This window comes from Siniperca chuatsi, linkage group LG18 (genome assembly GCF_020085105.1).
Source record: "Siniperca chuatsi isolate FFG_IHB_CAS linkage group LG18, ASM2008510v1, whole genome shotgun sequence".
NCBI lineage: Eukaryota > Metazoa > Chordata > Actinopteri > Centrarchiformes > Sinipercidae > Siniperca > Siniperca chuatsi.
In genome coordinates, this window is record NC_058059.1 from 1,270,735 (window position 1) to 1,294,574 (window position 23,840).

The 23,840-nt window shown below is 42.0% G+C and overlaps 1 protein-coding gene across 1 annotated transcript in view; it reads left to right on the plus strand.

The window, feature by feature from the left end:
- The window catches only part of gfra2b (GDNF family receptor alpha 2b), a 104,186-nt gene that overhangs the window by 38,887 nt on the left and 41,459 nt on the right, over positions 1-23,840 (plus strand). The window contains exon 3 of the mRNA XM_044174405.1: positions 1,320-1,397. Coding sequence (XP_044030340.1) covers positions 1,320-1,397 — 78 coding nt within the window. The remainder of the gene's footprint in view (positions 1-1,319; positions 1,398-23,840) is intronic.

Genomic DNA, 23,840 nt, shown 5'->3' on the forward strand with positions numbered 1-23,840 from the left:
CACGCTGCCACGTTTTGTCCTCTGAACATAATTTTTTACTATGAACGCTCAGAATATGTATACACATGACACTCAACTGTCTTGAACTGTTAACAACAAACCTGCTTTTGTTTCTGGTGTTTGAAGTGTATTTGACGTCAGCTCTCCGGCCCGATAAAGCTGCAGTGTGTGACTCACATGGTGTCAGGTCATTTTACTATATATTTCTTAGCACTAATAGTAGTATTTCTGAAAGGTTCGATGAATATCGTGATCACACTGTTCATCGTGATGTTTTTTACCGCAATAATTGCGGTGTGAAAGTTTGATATGGGCACATCCCTAGTGGTGATATCTGTTCATGTCACCACAGAGAGAGAGGCGTGCTGCTGTTGTATTTAATGGCCCTGCGACCGATCTCATACGTATCAGGCTGTAACGGGGTTTCTAAGTTGTAGCTCCCTTCACGCCACACACGCAGAACATATATACAAATATTTAAAATTAGAACAGAGTAAAAATAAGAACAATATATACAATTACTTTCTACACGTATGCTATACAAAAGGTGGTGGTATGGTAATGTGCAAAAGCAGCATAACAGAAAGTTCCTTGTCATTGTTGATGGTGGAGTGCGGAGGATGAGGTGGAGGAGAGGGGTCTCTCGGCCTGAGGGAAGAAGCTGCTCTGTAGTCTGGTGGTGCGGCGGCGGCAGGCGGCAGCAGGGTGAGCAGGCTGTGGCTGGGTGGCTCACCTCACCCAGATCACTGATGCTCGCTAGGTGGGTACCAGTGATCTTCTGAGCGGTTTTAATCACCCGCTGCAGAGAGCTCCGGTCCTGGGCCGATCCAGCAGTAGGTTGTTCTCTGCGCACCATCGTTGATTTCCTCCTGATATGACGTCTCATCGTTGTTTGTAATGGTGTCGTCTGCAAACTTCACAACAGAGTTGTCTCCATGTCGGGGGCTGCAGTCGTGGGTGTACAGCGTGAACAGGAGGGGGCAGAGCACACAGCCCTGGGGGGCTCCAGTGTTGAAAGTAGCGTGGAGGAGGTGTGACCGCCAATCCTGACTGTCTGGGGTCTGTTTGTGATGAAGTCCAATATCCTAGTTGCAGTGTGTGGTACTCAAGCCCAGAGTTTTCCAGTCAGTCAGTTTCATGGGGGAGACTGTGTTGAATGCTGAGCTGAAATCAACAAACAGCATCTTGATGTAGGTGCTGTTGCTCTCGAGGTGTGTGAAGGCTGAGTGGCGGGCAGTGGAGATGGCGTCCTCTGTGGATCTGTCGGTTCTGAACGCAAACACGAGATGAACGCTTTTCTGTTTTCTGTTGTTTTTCAGGAGAAGAGTTTTACGAGACGTCTCCCTATGAGCCGATCCATTTCTCAGAGGAATTTCGACATGCCTCTATCATCTCAGGTAAGGCTAGTGTGTGTGTGTGTGTGTGTGTGTGTGTGTTTGAGCAGATTGAACAGACTGACACACACTTATCAAGGTTGCAGCAGCAGTGAGTGATAGTCTCTGGGATGTGTTGGGGGGATTACCAAGAAGAATACAAATCTGTGCGGCTCCCCCGCTGATTAAGATGAAGTGAGCAGCTCTCCCCAGCGCTCGCTCCATCTGTGAATGTGTGAATGAATGCATGTCTTTGTAATTACAACCGTGTGTGTGTGTGTGTGTGTGTGTGTGTGTGTGTGTGAGAGAGAGACTCACACTGAAGCGGCCCTTTCAGGAAAACCTATTTTCCTTCCAAAATTCTTATGTGCCACAACACATTTCTCATTATTTAAAGGGCAGAGAGATAACCTTTGTTTATTTTTCATTATATATTTATATCCAGGTCCATATTATCGACTGATTTTAGCTTGTCACATATCGGTCTCAGACTATGAACTCCACCAATTTTACACATAAAGGTCAGTTTACCAGTCGTGGTTAGTCCTACTCAGTCTGTGAAAACAGTTCAATAATGTCTTTTGTGGCTCTGGAGGTGAAAATAACCCAGATGATGTCATCGGGGTTATCTTGGCTGGGGCTCGAGGCTTGACATTTTTAAACATGTGGCATTTAGGAGGCGTGGAGGTTCTACTGAAGTGACCCTGTACAGTAGAGTTGCATTGTGGGAAATGGGACTAAAACTCTTCCTATATTTTTTTCACAAGTTTAAAATGTTTTCTGTTAGTTGAGCTGTAAACGTGAGACTCGGACTTGAGTCAAACTTAAGTCACATGAATGAGGACTTGAGACTTGTATTTGCTCCAACAGAGGTTAAAAAACAACAGCAGCTCTGGCTCTTAGTATTATGCTTTTGAAATGTTTATTTTTCCACTGTGAAATGTGAAATTAAGGGATTCTTAATTCTTAAAAAACATAATCAACAAATCCCGGATTATTTATCGTTATCAGATCTCAAATTACGATAATGGCAAGGGTGTCCTTTCAAATGGGAGTGGGAGGACATGTCTCCTTCACTTTTCAAGATCCTATTTTCACTGGTTTGGTGTCCTTAACAGTTCTTCTGACTGTCCAGCTGCCAAAATCCACATTTTATTCATATATTTGATTTTACAGTTAATATTCTCCTAAAAAAGATGTTAGATTTGAATATCAACCAAAGATAAAGCACTATTGGACGTCAGTGCCGTCCATATAAACACAGGACGGCATTTTAACTCATTCAGCAGGACACAGACTAAAGAGACTAAAGCCTCCTCGGGGGGGGGCGCCGCAGAGCTGAAGGAGAGGCAACGACACTGCAGGAGGTGGATTTGAGTCAAACGGCGCTCTCCTTCTCAGAGTCCTAACTCAGTCGAACACAAATACCTGAAACTCACATCGAATCGTTCGGTGCGACTCACACTTCCAGAGGAGATCATCGTCTCTGACGTCCGTCCAGAATAAACCTCCAGAAACCAGCTGAGACCCCAGAGAAGAAACCTGCAGAACCTGCCTGAGAATCCTGCTGTTTCTAAGTTTCCTTCAGTCTCACAGTGATCCAGAGACAGCTGTCTGTCCGTCCACGGGTCCACTGCAGACAGGAGCTGCTGACTGCTGGTTCGGCTGCTCTAATGAGACAGTTTGACTACATGAAACAAATATAGTTACAAATATACGTAACTGTATTATAGGCTCAAAAGAGAATACCAGCACCTACCTGAAGCTGATATTACGACAGACCATTTGTTAAGCTCTTACTGTCCTGATGCCTTTTTCTGTTGTCATATTTGTTCCCAAATAGGCCTCTATGCTGGCGTTACTTATCAGATTAGCAAAAATATTTTCCATTTTAACACAAAAGTCAAATTTCATACTGAATTGATAAAAAATAAAGTAGGAGGACAAGCAGCTCAGACATCCACTTTAAAACACAAGGACGCCGCTCTGGACAGGATTAAAAGCACTGACCAGTTAAAAAATGTCACCTCCCCTCGAGACTTAATCCAGTCTGAATGGAGCTTTAGTCTATTAATAACACAGCCATTCACACAGCATTTCTTTTTTTTTGACAACCATTAATTTGGACAGTGCAATAACCAATTTCCTAATAATGTATTACTTGCTACATTGATATACATGTAGACCGTGCAGGATGAAACCAAAGCTACACCCTCTGATAACGGCACGGTATTAAACATGCACATATAACACGCGGACAGACATATTCCTTTTGATACAAGATAAAGAAGAAACAAACAAAAACATGGAAATACTTAAGTGATGTATTTTTTAAAACCTGAACTTGTTTCCCTTTCACTCGTTCACCCATCTTGTCGTCACCTTCCATCACTCTATCAGCACTCCAGTGATTGGTCATACTGCATTAGACCTGCTGCACAACACACTCTCTTTCTGCGACCGTGTGTCCGCTTCACACACGTTTCTGAGGAGTGTTTAAATGTCAGAAGCCCCGAGCAATACATCGTCATTTACACTTTCTCTGGGTGTGTGTGTGTGTGTGGTCAAACAGCTGTGAAATAGACTCGCAGCTCTTTAAATTGGGTTCTGCTCTCTCAGATTAACACAACACAAGTACAAACATGGTCAAAGCAGGAGAGCTGCAACCAATGCAACTTCAAAAGCACTTTCTTTCTCACACACACACACACACAAGCAGAAAGTGCAGCAGTGCAGGGGGGAGTGTAACATTTCAGTTATTTCCAGTGTCCGATCTATAACACGGCTGGAAAACATGACATCAGACCACACGTATGCTCAAACATGTGCAGGAGCGGGTGGATGTGCGTGGTGGTGTCCAGCAGGCGGTGGGGCTCTGCAGGGCCGTTTGTTAAAGCCGTTTGCAAATCACCTGTCTACTGGAATCTGAAAGCATGATGTGAAGATCCACAGTCAGAGAGCCGAGGAATGCTCAAAGCAGATAAAGAGGAAACAAGGAGGAGGGAGGGAGAGATAAGAGGATAATACACAAGTGTGTTAAATAGCAGTGGCAGAAGAAAGAGCGCTGGAACATTAAAGTATGTTTCAGACAAGAGTGGCACAAATTGATTGGAGGGAAAGGCTAGGCGTGACAGAGTGTTTGTGAATATGGAGCTGGATGTGTGTGTGTGTTTGTGAGTGTGTTTTTATGACAAAGGGAGTTCCAGAAGTAGTGAACTTGTTTGCACACTTGAAAGGAACAGCAGTGAGAATATTTAACTTATCAGTGAGTGCAAATAAGAGCCGTAGTAATTAGAATCCTATAACCAGCTGAATACCTACTTGTGACTTTTAACCAGCAGTGAATACGTAAGGCAGCTATGATCGATATTTATATACTAACAATGTGACACTTTGAGTTATCAGCTGAACCTGCAGCTCCTCTCGGCTTTACGGAGCTTTAAAGTGAGTTTCAGCTCGTGGTTTATCTGTCCGGCCGCTCCTTTCCTGTTTTGGTTCACTGTATTTTATTCCTTCACGTCACGGGCAGTATGTGATCTGCTTAATCCGGTGGTTCTCAAACTGCGGGGCGGACGAAGCTGAACGATCATGATTTATGTAGGGAAATAAAAAAACAAGCGTTTGCTGATGCCGTCAAGCTGACCCGAATCATTAGTTTTATTTTCAGTTCAGTAATCAGCTGGGCTCCGTTTGTATTTGTTGCTCCCCAAATATTGTTAATGATCTATAAGACTTAAATCCGCTAACGTGTGATGGGGGGGGGGGGCCATGAACTTTTTTCGGCTTCTGAAGGGGGGCGTGACAGAAACAGTTTGAGAACCACTGTCTTAATCAGGTCAGTATTGGCCCAAATACCAATCTGTATCGCAGCGGTGCACCCCCACCTGCAAAAAGACTGCAGCGGTCAAATCTGTGCAGATAAACTGAGGTGAAAATGTTCAGTGAGAACACACCGCAAGCTAAAATCATTAGCGTGATGTTTGTGTCCTCCAGCACTTCTGTATTGCATGGTTCTTAATCAGACACAGTCACTTTACAGTTAATGACCGGGCTCATCTCCTCCCCGCTCTGAAGAAATGTCTCTTCTCAGTCTTCATCTTTTTAAAGCTCGATCAAATCTGCATCCGTCAGATACCTCGGTGTGTTTTCAGCCTTCTGCAGAGACGATGTCTCTCTGACTATCTCGTTTCATTCAGTTGTCCATCCAACACTGGGAGCCTGTCTACAGATGGCTTTTACCATCCTCTCTTAAATTTCTGCTCCGACATGATCAAATGAGTGTCTGTCTGTAAGATGAGGAGAGGAAACAAGGAGAGGAGAGGACACAAGGAGAGGAGAGGAAACAAGGAGAGGAGAGGAAACAAGGAGAGGAGAGGACACAAGGAGAGGAGAGGAAACAAGGAGAGGAGAGGACACAAGGAGAGGAGAGGAAACAAGGAGAGGAGAGGAAGCAAGGAGAGGAGAGGACACGAGATGAGGAGAGGAAACAAGGAGAGGAGAGGACACAAGATGAGGAGAGGAAACAAGGAGAGGAGAGGACACAAGATGAGGAGAGGAAACAAGGAGAGGAGAGGACACGAGATGAGGAGAGGAAGCAAGGAGAGGGAGAGAGGACAGAGGAGAGGAAACAAGGAGAGGAGGAAAGGAAGCAAGGAGAGGAGGAGAGGAGAGGACACGAGGTGAGGAGAGGAAACAAGGAGAGGGAGAGAGGAGAGGAAGGAAGGAGAGGAAAAAGGAGAGGAGGAGAGAGGAGAGGACACGAGATGAGGAGAGGAAACAAGGAGAGGGAGAGAGGAGAGGAAGCAAGGAGAGGAGAGGAAGCAAGGAGAGGAGAGGACACGAGATGAGGAGAGGAAACAAGGAGAGGAGAGGACACAAGATGAGGAGAGGAAACAAGGAGAGGAGAGGACACGAGATGAGGAGAGGAAGCAAGGAGAGGGAGAGAGGACAGAGGAGAGGAAACAAGGAGAGGAGGAAAGGAAGCAAGGAGAGGAGGAGAGGAGAGGACACGAGGTGAGGAGAGGAAACAAGGAGAGGGAGAGAGGAGAGGAAGGAAGGAGAGGAAAAAGGAGAGGAGGAGAGAGGAGAGGACACGAGATGAGGAGAGGAAACAAGGAGAGGGAGAGAGGAGAGGAAGCAAGGAGAGGAGAGGAAGCAAGGAGAGGAGAGGACACGAGATGAGGAGAGGAAACAAGGAGAGGAGAGGACACAAGATGAGGAGAGGAAACAAGGAGAGGAGAGGACACAAGATGAGGAGAGGAAGCGAGGAGAGGAGAGGACACGAGATGAGGAGAGGAAACAAGGAGAGGAGGAGGAGAGGGGAGAGGAAACAAGGAGAGGAGAGGACACAAGATGAGGAGAGGAAACAAGGAGAGGGAGAGAGGAGAGGAAGCAAGGAGAGGAGGAGAGGAGAGGACAAGAGATGAGGAGAGGAAACAAGGAGAGGAGAGGACACAAGGAGAGGAGAGGACACAAGATGAGGAGAGGAAGCAAGGAGAGGAGAGGACACGAGATGAGGAGAGGAAGCAAGGAGAGGAGAGGACACAAGATGAGGAGAGGAAACAAGGAGAGGAGAGGACACAAGATGAGGAGAGGAAGCGAGGAGAGGAGAGGACACGAGATGAGGAAAGGAAACAAGGAGAGGAGAGGACACAAGATGAGGAGAGGAAACAAGGAGAGGAGAGGACACAAGATGAGGAGAGGAAACAAGGAGAGGAGGAGGACAAGGAGAGGAGAGGACACAAGATGAGGAGAGGAAACAAGGAGGAGAGGAGAGGACACGAGATGAGGAGAGGAAACAAGGAGAGGAGAGGACACGAGATGAGGAGAGGAAACAAGGAGAGGAGAGGACACGAGATGAGGAGAGGAAACAAGGAGAGGAGGAGAGAGGAGAGGAAACAAGATAGGCAATGAAGAGAGAAGAGGGGGGGAGGAGACGAGAAGAAGAGGAAAACAGAAAGATGAAGAGACAAGGACAGAAGAAGAGTGGAGGAGGAGTTGAGAGGCGACAACATAGAACAGGGGAGGAGACAAGGAGAGAAGAGGAGAAGAAAGAAGAGGAGACAAGGAAAGGACACAAGAGGGAAGGACACAAGAGGAGATGAGGAGACAAAACAAGAAAAGAGAAGAAAGGGGAAGAGGAAATGTGAGATGAAAGCTTGTAAAAGCAGAGTAGATGAATCTATCCACAGTAAGACGTTTCCTACTGACACAGCTTCACCTGTGTGTGTGTGTGTGTGTGTCGTACTGTAGATTCTGAGAAAACCCCATTAAGATTTATTTGTGTTAACATCACAGAAGCTGCAATTTTTTGATAAAGGTAAAATGTCTAAAAAAAACCCCCAGCTTTCTAACGAAGTGCTGCAGAGACGCCCGGACTGCACATCTGGTTCTCCAGATGGAAGAAAACATGTTTGTTTGTTTGGTGCCGACCCCAACAAATGTCACATCATCGTGATTTTAATAGTTTTTCCAGTGAAAATGAAAATTGTGATGCAAAAATGATCATTCGCGAATCACATCGCCGTCGTAATATCTGTCAAAATAATTGCAATATGATTTATTTATTTTTTTTACCATATCGTGCAGCCCTACTCGGGGTCGCAGAGAGACTTCTTTGCTGCTGCTTTTTCAAAGTCATAATGAAATGAAACATTACTTTCAACTGTGCCAGTATTGTGTACACTTTAGTTTACATCGCTAAATAAAACATTTTAAATAACTGACATCTTAACAGTGCTTACATACCAAAGGACACTTCAACTGCTTACATTGTATTCACCTGAACTGTCTTCAGCACAAATTTCGTCTAATTCCACCACTTACTCTTCAGCTAACATTTCAACTGTTTTCAGCGCTTACACTTCTTACATCTGTTACTCTTCAAATGACACTGCGACTGCTTTCATGTCGTGCTGTTCAACCGGGGGTCACCTGACCTGAACTGCTTCCCTCGTCTGTTCCTCTCCTCCCGCCTGAGCACCACGATGCCACACAAACAGGTGGGAGGTTCATTCAGATGAGGCAAAGCGAGTTGTTGGTATTGTGGTGGAAATTAGGCGTTCTCTAGACTTTTTTTAGTCTCTTTATCTTTTATCAATAAGAGCAAACTAAATAGAATAGAAAATACTTTTTGTCTACCTTTTTTACGTGCAAAAGGTTGAAATTTGTCTTTGCTTGTATGTGCAGAAATCTGCTTTTAAAAGGGTACATTAAAACACAACATATCACATCCGGACGGGACACATTAAAACACATTTACATAAAAACACAAGAGAAGCTCCATTTATGGAGCACCAAGTACTCGATGGTGAGGACTGAATCAGGGTAAAGAAAGAAAAGAAAAGAGGTAGCAGGCTGGCTTCAAAAAGTGGCTGTTCCTACTGATTAAGATATTTTATGGCAACGGGGACGAATGATTTTCTCCAGATGTTGTTCGTTGCACAGGGAACTCTGTACCTTTGGCCTGAGGGCAGTAGCTGAAAGTGGTGATTGAAGTGAAGTCTGTGGCCGTCTTAGATTTTGGCACTTAAGCGTTGGACTGCTTTGCCATGGTGACAGGACAGTTGGGTTTGTTTGCAGCCTGTAATTGTACTTCCCAGTTTAAATACTTGGAGCAAATGTGCAGAAATACCGCAATAATACTTAAAATGTAAATGTAATGATAAAATGAAACACTCCTCAACTGGTAGATGTGTTTTAAAGAGCATTAAAAGAAGTAGTATCTGTTGTCCACAGCTGCTTTTATACTGCATGAAAAGCTTCTCCTTCACTTCATTAAATCCCTGCAGCCATCTGAAGGCAGCAGCACACAAACCACCTCTGACTGGAGAAGTGCCGTGTCAGCGTGCAGTGTCATTACGCATGGCCGCCCACTGTTTACCTTCGTTAAATCAACTGCAAATGACACCAGGCGGCTACAGAATAGCCACACACACCTCTACACACATCAGACCGGTCCGTCATGACTCGTAAACTGCCTGTTTATGCGGGAGACACCAGACTGATCCTATGCATCACAGCGTCCTTTCCAACTTTTTAAAAAATCGTTCAGCGATTCGCGTTTTATTCCTTAAATGCATTACGAAGCAAGCACTGCTGTATCACATTTTAAGATATGGTGTAACTATTTACAAGGTGAAATACAGTAGAATTATGACTCATAGCATTGGACTGATGCAATCACATAAACAGCTCCACCAAACACATTTTTAATTATTGGTCATCATCATTGTACTCCGCACCATCTGCCTCTGGCCGCAGATTTGTGGAGCTGTGTGTTGACATCGTGCCACTCGGCAAAATCCAGACAACGACACGAGTCCCTGGAGAAGCAGATTCTTCATTCATGTCACTTGTCACTGTGATTGGCTCAGCTGTTTCAGGGCGATGCGACCAGTGATGTGATTGGCTGAAATGTATTAACCACCACACCCTCTGATCTATATTCAGCCAGCAGTTTGCTCTGCTGCACTGTCTGTGATTAAAATATGGCCCTTCAACTGAGAGTCAGATTGATTTCACCACTTAGATGTCTACTGACATTTCACCTGCTTTCATCTCTTACTCGCACGACAGTCCCACAGCTTTAATCTTTCACTTCGACTGACATTTCACCTGCTTTCATCTCTTATTCTTCAACTGACAAGTGATTTTGCTTTCAGTGCCCACACATCAACTGACAGTTCCACTGCTTTCATCTGGGCTCAGACTCAAAATGACACTTCAGCTTCGTTCAGTGCTTAGACAAACTGCTGTTTCAGCTTCTTTGAGTAATTGTATTTCGACTAACACCTCTTTCAACTGCTTTCATTTCTTACAGTGATTACGTTTCAACTGACACCTCAACTCCTCCATTTTAACTGACACTTCAAAACCTTTCAGGTCTTCAACTTTGAACAAAAAAAAGACAAGACAAAAGTTTGAGTTTCTTTAACTGCCAGCACTTTCTTTTTAACTGCCATTTCAACTTCTTTCAGTAATAGTATTTTGACTGCCACTTCAATTTCTGTCAGCATTTCAACTATTTCAAATATTTCGACTGCTAATTCTCAGCAGTGAGCACATGCACATTTACTCCATAAATTTTTAGCTTTTTCTAGCTTTATATATTTCTTTAACTTGAGGGTTTGTCAGAATGAAATGAAAACATTACTTTTAATTTAGCTAATTTTGTGTGAGAATACACTTTAGGCTCTTTGGGGATTAACAGTGAGTTAAAAACTTAAATCAATCCTAAATTTTCCTGGCAGCCATTGAAGACAGGCTAAAATGAGAGTAATGAGTTGTCCTCTGTAAAGAGTTTAGCTGCAGCTTTTGGGACTCGGTGTAATCAGGAGATAGTTTGCAGGTGTATAGACATAGACAGTGTAGCAGACTACAGAAGATAAATAAGTGCTATACAAATGTGAGTAAGAGTCTCTTAAAATCTTTAATGTTTCCAAGTTTTCAAAGCTGAAAGATCCTCAACTCCGCCACTGATTTAACGTGTTTTTTTAAAATTTACACAATGCTGCAATATGTACAGTCTGAGGTCAGATCTTGAGACAACAGTACGCACTTATGGAAAAATGTGAAAAGCAAGATTTTCTCTAAAAGCTATTTGATTTTGACTTTAATGGGCTAGATTAGGATTAGCACTTGGATTAGGATTTGGATTAGTATTTGGATTAGGATTAGCCTGGTGCTACACGGTGCTGCTTGAATGCAGTTTCAGCTTCATGCAATTGTGTTGTCTTTCTTAGGAGACCATCTAATAAAAAACCACGAATGTGGTTTGCATAATAATTTGAAATCGTCATGCATTTGAGGAAAAAAAGAAAAAGTTCTAGGCAACAAACTTACTTAAAAAAGTTTTCAGTTAGGCGATTTAACTTTGTTTCTGGAGTTTAGTTTGAGTTTTACTTTTATTTTGTTCTGTATAACTCAAACATTAAGGAAGGAAGTGTCTGAAATGCATTCAAAATAAAAACAATGCAAACTATGATGAAGATGGGTCTTCATTATAGTTGCTCACCTGCAGCTCACCTGTGTGTCTCTGTGCTGCAGGCTGAAGCTGAGCAGATTCTCCTGATAAAATGATACATGGCTAATTGACCCAGTGTCCATAATACAGCCTAATGAACCATACAAATATAACTCCTGATCCAGTCGTGAAAAAGTGATGGGGGTGGCGTTAGTTCATTAAATATTAATCTTACACATCACAGATGATAAATGTTTGGATTGATTATCGAACACCTCAGCTGTTACTGACACTTTGGTTCTTCTTTAAAGTTCTTTAACTCGTTATATGCAGGTATTTTAGCCAAATAATAAAGTTGTTTGAGAAAAATGTCTGAGCAATGATCACAAGCTTGCCAACACCGTATGCCTAAAATTTAAATATAACATTAGTTGACTGATGTTAGTTATATCAAGCAAAGACATTTTTAATTCTGCGATGTCTGAAACGTTTAAATACTACATTTTCATATGTAATTCTGTGCTAAACTTGCAGCAAGCAGACAAAGTGTAGGACAGCGGGTTGCCAGATCAGCTCAGATATCCCCCCATATCTCACTCTTTCACTCTTCATCTGAATAGCCCACTTTTTGCAGATAACCGACAAACCTGACAGCGCTGCATAGATATTACCAGTAACAAAATGTGAAGGTCAATGGCAAGATCGTTTTGAGGTCTGGGAAGTTATTGCTCGGGACAAAAGGCTTTGTACAACTTTTCTCACATATGCAGTAGTACTCCCCAACACTGTGCAGTTGTCCTTTACATTACTGCTCAGCATCTCCAGAAGCCCACAGAAACGTATAGGGTCGTTTTCAAAGAGGAGGCCGCCGCAGAAAGCTTGTCCCCGGTACCGTACAGAGTGAGCTGTCCTTCTGGACTGCAGCACTACAGTTTCCAGTGTGCTGCTAACCAGAGAGAGCGTCTTGCCCTCCTTCAGTGCCTTCGGTTGTTCTTCATGTCTTCCTTCGTTCGTTTCATTTTCTCTCTCTGTCACAACCCGGCCTCTTTTCCTCGTCTCCGATTCTCTCTCTCTCAAGCCCACTTCCTCCCTCCAGTTCTGCTTTTGACCTTGTTAGATTATGTCTCAATGGTGTGTGTGTGTGTGTGTGTGTGTATATATATATATATATATATATATATATATATATATATATATATATATATATATATATATATATATATATATATATGTATGTGTGTGTGTGTGTGTGTTTGTATAAGTGTGTGATGGAGAACGGACATTGGAGCACACTGTGTTTCAATAATTCAATCATTATGTGAGTGAGTGGTTTGTATGTACAGTGTGTGTGTGTGTGTGTGTGTGTGTGTGTGTGTGTGTTGTGCGTACACTCCAGGGCAGGGCTTTGTGTTCATCCTGTTGAGGTTGTGTGTGAGAAAGATAACAGGACAACCTAGGGCAACTCTCTAATTGGCCCGCACTCCTGCCCCGGATACTTGCTCTCTTTCTCTCTATATATATCTGTTCCCTTTCAAACACTGCTCTGCTATTGCTTCTTCTTCTTCTTGTACTCTCTGCGCAGAGAGCGATGCTAATGAAAATGGAAATATCACACTGAAAATAGGAATTGAAGACAGTTATGTATCCAGCTTGTGTCTGTCAACACACAATTAGTGCTTCTTTTCAACACTGTGGGTTAAATGTGCTGCTGAATGAAGAACAGTGAAGAAGGATTTGGATGTTGTTATGGAGTCCGGGTTGTTTCAGAGGTCTCTCTTATTGTCTTTTGTCTATTGTTTGTTCACAGCTGATGTTCAAGTGCACAATTATATCAAATTAAAGAGTAACTTAACACTTTTTATTTTAGAGTTAATAAATGACATGCACAGTCACTTTATTACACTATGTATTGACGCTGTACTCACTTTAGTGTTTATAGAGAACCAAATGAAACCGAACTTCCAGGTTCTGATGCAGAAGTAAGAAAACCTCACTCTGGCATTTGTAACAACAATAATAACTAAAAATCCAGCCTTGGAACAGAGCCCGTCTCTGCAGCATGTCCTGTGGCTCGCTTCATATGTTTAGATCAGGACAGTAGTGGCTTTAACGAACACCATTTCCCAGAAGACCTTAGACGTTCGCAGGCTCACGGCTTGACAGAAGAGCCAAGTCCAGTGTGTGCGGTTAGTTCACGTGTCTGTAATAACAGCGGGACAGTCGAGCGTCTGCGGTTTCAGATTGATGGCCGTCCGACGTTGCACACAGCTACATCTTGTAGCGCCGTGTGTCAGCGTGAACGCCAGCACATCGAAGGTTTCTATGACAACTGGAGGCTACTGGAGCAGCTCAAACAGCAGCCGAATAAAGGAAATCAGACATGTCAAACATCTGGTCATTTCATGTACTGCATTAGATAATGTCTTTGGATACCTTGATGTTATCGTATTTACAATAGTACATTTACTTGGCAGAGTGCATTAGAGCTGGGTATCGCCACTGATTTCCTGAATTAATATGATTTTTGATTCAGTATCGGTTAGGGAAATTTTAGTATCAATACCAATTTTGCTTGGTGAAAGAGATTCCCGATCTAATGCTGTAAATTGTACAAGGAACCCTCTAACCTGGTGCATTATTAAAAACATTAATGTTTACATTAAGAATCGACCCTTTAAATCACCTGTATATTATAAATATATCGATATTAAGAAAAACATTTAAGGTTGAAATAATGTCCCTTAATCATCAAGTATTGCATTTCTAAATGTTGTGCTGTTATTTCCGCGTTAAAAGAAAAAAGATAGATTAAAGATAGAAAGATTAGAGATACATTTTTGTTTGATGACTGCTAATAATATAAAGAGTACGGTCCAGACCCGCTCTACAGGAAAAGTGCAATGAGAGAACTTCTGTTATGAACTGGCGCTGTATAAATAAAATTGAATTGAATTGCTCGCTCAGTCAGGTGAGCCCGGGAAGCTGTATACCTGAGTGGCAGATTTTCACTCAATTCACAAACCCTCCGTGATACATGTGAGTTAGCATAATATGTTGTAGAATTTTAGTGTCATTCACATTTATGTATCAACATCTATACGCACTATTTGTGAACTTCCTTCTCCTCACATTCGGCACGTCTATGTGCTGTTTTAGCTCAGAGAAAGACTTCATCAAGCTAGCAGCACAACACGTGGAAAGCAGCCAAATCTGTGAAGTCATTAACACATGCCTCAAACTGGAACTCTACAGAGCCGCACGGAGCATTAAGCCAAGTGGGCTTCCAGCGGTGAAAGCCTGTTTCATTTCACGCAATCAATAAACTTGGATGTGAGGATGTGTGAGCTGCTCCTCAGAGACCAAACATGCTCATTTAGCGGACTGCAGTAAGGCAGAAAACACTGAAGTGGCTGGAGAGTTTATTTATGGGCTGGAAGAACATGTTTCCTGTCTGCCCCTGAACACATCGTCAAATGTTCTGCATAACAAGTACTTCACAACCCTCTGTGGTACCGAGCGCCCTTCATTTAGATTTCTGGACATATGCAGTTAAATCCTTGTGCATGTTCTCCCGCTGTATTGTCCGACTTTAAAGTCTGCTCTGTTTAGATGTGGAGAATAAGAATATAAGTCCATTGTTACTTTCTTTGCCTTCTGTCAGGAATGAAGACGTGTAGATATTCCACCAGATTTGGCTGAAAGTGAATGACCCAGAACAGTATATCAGATCTGGAAATGAAACAAATCCAGGCAATTGTTCTGCTGCTGAGATCTTTCTGAGAGAGTTTGTGGGGAAACTTGGGCCTCATGCAAGAAAGAACAGATGTAGTCTTAAGTGGCACGTATGATTGAGTTAAGAGAACTTGTCACATTTACTTTCCCATTTATCATCTTGTATTTTGAATTTTCTTTTCCAAAACTAATCTCACGAGTGGTTCGGGTCTGTCGTACGGGTCTCAACAATTATCTTGGCTTAATCTAAATTCATGTGGAAGTTACTGAAATCATCTGAAATAGAAATACAAACATAAAATGTACAGAAAACTTACATTACATTTTAATGTATGTTCAGTGTTTATTGGCATGATTATTTTACAGTTAAGTTTATATACTGCTAATTTATTCTGCAGGTCTGTGTCCAGGTGAACATCCTGACACATGACCCGTGGTACTTGGTGACATAGTGACTACTCGCAGGGCTGGTTGGTGAACTACTGGAGCTAACGGCTAACACACTAGCAAGCCCAGAACCCTGCTAGTCAGTCACAATCAGTCACAATACCTCTCAGAGCAAGCTAGCTTGTTAACTGACAGTTAGTAGGCTTACTGGCTAGTTCGCTAACGGGACAATAAGTGTCCACAGTGTATTAACAGCTGTATCAGCATGACGTCCTCCGGTCTCCTGACTGGGTGTGAACCGGGTCTCTGTGGTGGAGCAGTTTCTAATGACAGAGGAGCTTCAGTAAAACTGGACTGGGCACACAGCTAATAAACTACGATAGCTTCCTCCATATTGGACTAAATTCAGTTCAGGTGGCTTTATGTATTGTATGACTGCATACAATACAACGTTGCCAAAGCACATTAACACAAACTATACCATCATAATTAACATAAATAAAAAATAACAATACAAAATGTCATGGGGAACAAGAGGGGCTATGGAAGGTATTATAAGATATAAACATACAACTAATTAATTATTAATTAATAAACATTAATTATTAGCCATGTGGCACAGAGCTGTGGAGCTCATGGCAGGCTGCTACATATCCAGTCTACAGCAGTCCTCCTCTCTCCCAGTAGGATTTTACGTTTGTAAAATGTTGATCTCTGAGATTTTGACGTTGGTTGCAGAGAGTTAGGAAGCGCAGCTCTGTCTGTTCCCTGGTCACAGTAAGATCCGTCTGTGCCGGCCTACCTCCACTGCCAGGCTGTGCTCGCTCAGTCTGTATCAGACTGTGGTCCAGTAGGCCGCCACAGTGTGCTGTCTGCTTAGGGCTACATGTGTTTCCATTTTGCTCTGGGATTTAGTTTGTTCTGTCCAGTAATCTCTGCATGTTTCTTTTTCTTTCATCATCATTTGGCTAGGTCTAATGTTCTGAGTGCTTATGTCCTAAAGCTGAGGTGGTCATGGTGTAATGACCTGAGTGGTTGACGGTTCGGACCAGGAGGCAGAGAAGACTCCTTTGTGGATTCAACTCCTGCCAGCATAGGGCTGAGAGAGTGGGTCACTTGTTTTAATGATTCCAGAAATGTAGGGCTCGTATTTGAATATTTAACAGTAGAGGCTGAGGCCTAATTCAGCTCTGCAGAGTTGGGAGCTCTTCTCTGCACCTGGAGGGTACTTTTGCAGAAGTCTGCATGCAGGAATTCAATGATTTCAATCTTTGTCAAGACTTGCTAATGGTCAACAGCAGATCAACAGATATACTTCACCCCCACATGCGAATACACTGATTGCGATGATTCACTTGAGTTTAATTGATTTTGTCGTGAAATTTCGCCGTTTTAAATGCTCTTGTGACCGGGCTAAAGCTCTCTTTCTTGCTACTTTGAGATGGTCTGTAGGAGCAAGCTGAGAATCGCTCAAATGGAGATGTTAGCTTTTTATTAGCTCTGTGATTGTACATAATAATATTAAGTTGTCTATTGGCACTATAGACTCAGAAAGGCAGGGTATTATTATTTGTAACGGTTTCTTATCTGTAAATGATGATAAAAAGAGAGAATATACAAATGACTCAAAACCATCAGCCCTTTCTCTCTCCATTTTATAGAGCTCGCAAAGCACGGATAACACGATGACTACGACAATCTGAAGCCAGTAAAGAAAAGTTGAAAACTTGAACGCACCTTTAACCTGTTAAAGTATTTTCATAACTTTTTGTTAAGTTAAAACTTACTTACTGTTCATACGTACTGAAATTGTGTGGGCTCAGTTTTACTGTGCAGTGAGGGGTCCTTACTGACGTTATTATAACTAAAAATGATGGCCAGAACTACAAAAATAAGACCCAAGTTGCAACTGGAATTATTATTTAATTAAAATCAACAATGGCCAGCTTCAACATACTTGATGACTTCAGGGAGCTCTAAAACATCAACAACACTGTAGACTAAATGAGCCGGCAAAGTCAGCTCACTATGTGCACCCAAAAATATGATTGAAGTTTACTGTTTGTGACTAAACAAATTATAGCTCATATTTCCTCTCTGCAGATAGGATTTACTTCTGACTCTTCTGTCTCTTCCTCCTCTCTGTCTGCCTGTCTGTCAAACGTTTTCTGCACTGTTGGATAAAGTGAAAAGTTTTTTAATAGTCAACAGTGTATGACTCCAACATCAGGCACACGGCCCAAACTCTCCTGCCACTTCCAGGCTCCTCTCTCCATGGAAATGAGGGATAGAGACATTCATTTTGCTCTTCATGAAATCCACTAGACACTTCTGTTATAAAACCCAAGTATACTGTAGATAATATAACATTAGAACATTAATAGTCCACCTACTGTACAGAAATAAACACTATATGCAGAAAAAGGGTCAAAACATGCTGACTTTTAAATCAGATCATGATTAGTTTGTTGCATAATTTATATCATTTAATAAGTTAGTCTCATTGAAATCAAGATCTCAAAGATAGAAAGAAAAACAAACCAGACAAGCAAAAGCACAACATAAAAAGAATATAGCCAGACATAACCAAAGCACACACAGCATCAGAGACAAAAAAAAATGTTGCAATGTTTAAGTAGTTTTCAGAATCAGAAATACTTTATTGATCCCCGAGGGGAAACTCTTTTGCTACAGCAGCTCACTGTCACATCACTGCACACAGGAATAGAAGTACTAAGCAAAAAATATAATACACTATAATACAGGTCAGAAAATAAATTAAGTACCAAGTGGGTATAAGTATAAAATAAAATAAGTGTGAAGTACAAAGTGGGTTTACCAGTTGATGATAATAATACGGCATAAGGTAATAGTGCATGAACTGTCAAGTTAAATATAGCTTCACTTACTTGTATTTGTATTTTTAACTGCAAGTTATTATTATTATTATTATTATTATTTATTAAAATAATTGCTATATTATCATATCTGTATATATTCTAATAGCACATTTTTTCTGGTTGTTTTTATTCCACACTTGCTTTGGCGATGTTAACATCTGTGCCATCCATGCCAATAAAGCCCAACTGAATTGAATTGACAACCACAGACATTAATTAGACATTAAAATCAGCCAGTGGTATGAGACATTCAAGTTTTGAAATCCTCTGTAACTCCTTCCATTTATAAAGGTGCAAAGTAGTGGAAGGCAGTTTCCCCAAGTTCGGTTTACTTGAGGGGTAACTAGAGTTTAACAGACCTGAGATCTGTTCTGCTGAGCAGTGGTTTTAAATGTGAGGAGATGATAGTGAAGGCAGCTTTTGCAGGAGACCTTTATAAATACAAATGATAGGATGTATTTCTCTTCTTGTTGACAATATTTATCTCTTGTAATGGTACAATGATAAACTGCACCAAGCGAGAATAAAGGATTTCTCCATAGTCACAGACATGATGGCTGATTGTACAATAACTTTTCCTCAAGATACAAACGTGCTTTATTCTGATATAAGAAACCCATTTATATCTTTAGTTTCTGTTCCAGTGGCTCCACATGCTGTTTAAAGGTGAGACTGCCCTCTAGCCAAATTCCCAGGTACTTATAAGATTGGACAATTTCAATTTCAGTACCATTAAGTGTGTGGATGGCAGGGAGATGCCAAAAGGAATTATGGGTTCTTGAGGATAAAACCCACTTTGTCTTGTCAGCATTCAGTACGAGCTGAGATTCAGCAGAGACGTCTGAAGAACGTTAAATGCAGATTGTAATCTTGAGCTAAAGAGAAGCCAAGTGTATACAAGACTGTGTCATCTGCATAAAAATGGATATTATAATTATTATATTATAAGTCTGTGTTGGAGTGATAATATTGTGTATGTAGAGTGTAAATAATAAATGACCCAGTACAGACCCTTGTGGTACCCCCTTATTTATCCCAAAGGAGTTTGTTTTGAGACCATCAGTACAGATCACTTGTGTTCTATCAGATGAATATGCATGAAACCACTTCTGAGCAAAAACATCCAAACCAAGACAGTGTAGTTTATGTAAAATGTAGTGGTCAATGGAAAGATCCACAAACAGTGCAGTTTGCCTTGCCTCATCCTGCACATTTTCAAAACATCAGCTTGTAAAAGACATCCAGTCCTGTTGACTGGTCTCCTCGATGGTCTGGCAGAAACCAAAGCTGCTCCATACTACATACTAACTCTGAGCAGGTTTTGAGTCTGTAGTGTTTTCACATTGTAAGAGTGACAAAATTAACAACCACACTAGTAGATCTGTGAAGTTGTAATCTTCATTGTAAAGAAAACTAAACCGAAAAATGGATAAAAGTTAACTCCTAAAGTTTGCTTTCGACCCTCAGCTTTCACGGTGAAGTAAAGGTAAACATGATAGTGGTTCTTTTCAGTGGCGGGGCCATAAATATTGTGTCTTGTACATTATTGGGTAGCAACTTTTAAGTTAAATCATTAGTAGAAGGCTTCACGGTGCAAGACGGTTGGTCACCATCCGTTTTCATCTATGAGTTTGACTTTTGCTTACTAGCTAAGAGTGCGCCCTCTACTGGTGCCCTTTGAGTTAACACTTTGTCTCTCATAAACTGTAAAAGTAATTTTGACCTGATGATGGCATTGTAGTAGTAGAGTATCACCAAAGTTATTATTAATCCTGCTGAGGGGAACATGAATGTCGGCACCAGATTTAATGGCAATCCATCCAATAGATGTCGAGCTCTTTCACTGTGACCCAAAACGTCAACCTCAGGGTGGTGCGAGAGGAACAATCACCAGTCTTTAGGATTAACCTACAGTATATCTGGCAACCATGAATGTCTTTACAAAATTTTGTACCAAAAGAAATCGTATTAAAAAATAAGAGAGAAAGTTTAGTTTGTTCGATAAACCAAGCGTGTTAAAGTGACAGTGATGATGAAAGACCTGTGGACGACTTGTCCGCGTTGAACTACTTCATAAGGACTCGACAGTACAGTACTGACTCCATCAAAAGAGGGGAAAAAGGCTGAGTGTGTCAGCCATTTTTACATTCAGTCACCAGAGGAGTATTTGGTTTCATTCTGTAGCAACACCTCAATACGAAATCAGCCTTTCCTGGAAACACACAGCTACACTACTGTTAATCTATACAGCAGGGCCGTGTGTGTGTGTGTGTGTGTGTGTGTGTGTGTGTGTCGTAAACTGCCAGTAGATGTTTGAGTTTCAAGTTCCATTAGAGGAGACTTTGTCAGTGAAAATACTCTAAAGCACTAAGTACTTCCCATCTTGTAAACTCCTACATACAGAGTACACAGAGAGACTGTGTGTGTGTGTGTGTGTGTGTGTGTGTGTGTGTGTGTGTGTTGTCACTGTTAGCGTTCAGATGAGCACCAAGGTTATCTGCAGGGGAAGCAACATCATGTGAAGCTCTAACTGAACACACTGATACTGCAGACAAACACCATGATGCCTGCAAACACACACACACACGTTAATTGTGGCCATATTCATATTTAATTATATCGGACATCACAGACGGAGGTGATGACAGCTCACAGTGGAGGCCTCTCTGTCACCTCTCTCTCTCTCTCTCTCTCCCTCTCTCAATTCAGTTCAGTTCTTTATTGGCATGGGAAACAGATGTTAACATTGCCAAAGCAAGTGTGAAATAAAAACATACAACAACGATGATGTTCAAATGTGCTATTAGAAGATATACAGATAAATAAGATGGGATACTAATACTAATAAATTGTAGACTTGCAGTTAAAATACAAATACAAAAAGTGAAAACTAAACAGTGGGGGGCATTCACTGTCCCTCAGGTTGTGGCATGTTGATCATGTTGATACATACTGGGCAGCAGGATCTGCCCTCTGGAAATGGAAATGTTTTTAATCATCGAATTCAGAACGCGTCTATAGATTATATGTGCGTGCTGCTTCCTGCCTGTGGACGTGTATCACGACCCGAACATGTCCTGATCGTACCGCGGACGGGGCCGGCAGTCCCTGAACTAACAACTGCAGGGAGAGAGTGTATTTTCAGAGCAACGGGCGCTTTTTTCCGGGATAACGGGCTGTCGGAGAAATGGTCTTTCGATCCAGTTGGGGCATTTTTTGGACTATTAGGCCCTCGGAACAATGGGCAGTCCCCAAATCCTCATGTTTTTAAGTTCTCTTCAGAATCAAAGTAATCCAGAGACAGCTGTCTGTACGTCCATGGGTCCACTGCAGACAGGAGCTGCTGACAGCTGATTCAGCTGCTGTTAATGGAGACAGTTTACCAAAATGGAAACAAATATATAGGCTAAAAAAAAACGTGGCATCACAGCAGACCATCTGATGAGCTGTTACAGGGTCTCACTCTCCTGATGGCTTTCATTTTTTCTGTCGTCATGTTGGTTCACAAATAGGCCGATATGTTGATGTTAGCTGCATTTTCACACAAAAGTTAAATTTAACACTAACCTGATAAAAATTATTAAAGCAGAAGGAGAGCTGGGGACACAAGATCAGGTAATGCAGGATCCACCTTAGTTGATATTGTACTTTGGGTGGTGGTGCAAATTCCTAACCAAGTTTGCAGTTTATCAAATTACATATAACTAATGGACACACAGTAACCCTGGGGCTTTGATCCATCCAGCTCCGTGATTCCTGTTAAACAGTGAAACTACCTCCTTTCTCACCTGATATGAAGCTCTGTCATCTTCCTGTTTCAAAAGATGTCCAAAACTGAAGCTTTGGTATGACTGTGTGTATTTCAACATTTTATTTGTATGTTAGAACTGGATTAACACGGAGTTGTCACCTTCAGTGTGAAATTCTATCACTTTTCTAACAATGTAATTTTAATTCAGCTTAACAGTGCCCAGTTTTTGCTGTACAGGAAACACTGAATTTCTCTGCCTACAGGAGACATTTCCCTACAGTCTGTTTTACTGATTAAAAATGTGTAATAATGCTGGACGAGACGGCAGCTTTGACTCAGGGAAATGTCATCATGCCACACTTTAAAGGGCTTTCCTAGGCCAAGGTCACAGTTGTCTTTTCCATTAGACTTGTGTAATTGGATGTGTTGGATTGGAATTTACTGGTGTCCACATATGTGTGTTCACACTTGACACCAGGATGTGACATTCACACATGTGATCAGATCTCACTGTAACTCTGCAACACCTAAGCAAAGATGGCACTTGGTGCACCGAGGAGTCTTTTTCCTTTCTGTAGATTCTGACTCGCCTGTAAAGGTGGCAGACATCATCTCAGGTGTGCTGAGGGAAAAGCAGCAGAGACGCCGTGCTCCTTAGTTGTTTCTGCTGCTGTTGAGGCTTCAGAGCGCAGTCAGCATCAGCTGAGCCTCTGATGTACAGTAGTGTTAATGTTTGCATGTGGAATCGAAACATTAATATTTGCGGGCGGCTTCAAGATCATTTCAAGCACTAACACACTTTGCGTTGGCCATCCAAGCTTGTGCCAAAATCTGCAGTGCTTTGCCACAGGGCAACCTCATCTCCTACAAAATATGTTCATACAGAAATCATTTGCTTTGCCAAATACATTCTGGAGAAAATATAATTGCTTCCTGGGTTGTTTTTTTTTGCTCCACTCTGTAACGCCACTGTACAATCAGAGTGGACTGTAGTTCCAACAAATCCAACAGAGTGAGAGGTCTTCTCTCTAACTGATCTCACGTCAGTTTCAGGAGTCACATCCTCCAGTTGAACTTTCATTCGTATCAGATCAATAATTCAACAGGACCTTCGGTGTCTGGATCAAGTAGCGCGTGAATAAAAGGTGTCTAGCATCTGCAGCTGTCCTGCTCTCTCAGGTTTGAACAGTGATGTTTCCCCCAGAGGAGACGGCTTCATACTTCACATATCTCCACAATCACAGGAAGCGCATGAACTGAACAGAAATGCTCTGACTTGTTAGTTGACCATCTGTCCCTGTAATGTATTTTACCCAACGAGCAGAGATCTATTACACACTTTCATCAGTTCTCTGTCAGTTTATTTCAGCCCACTTAAGCTCCGCTTAAGATTTTATCGGCTCATAGTCCCACCAGCCTGTTATCAGTAAACACTGCTATCACATGTCCACAGCGTCACTGACTCAGGGTCAGCTGTTCTGGCAGTGTCTGCGTGACGCGTCGCTTTCCTCTCAGGCGCTTACGGAGTGATGGTATCTCTGGTAATATCTATTATATTTAACAGCTGTGCACGTCAGCCAAGTCACATCATGCTTTACGCTTTACATTAATATGATGACTGCACTGCGAACATTATGACATTATAAATGTATTCCACATGTAACCTTGGTTCACTAGTGCGCTGAACGATAGGCCACAGGCTTGTGTACGCCAGTCTACCAGGGCCGCTGATA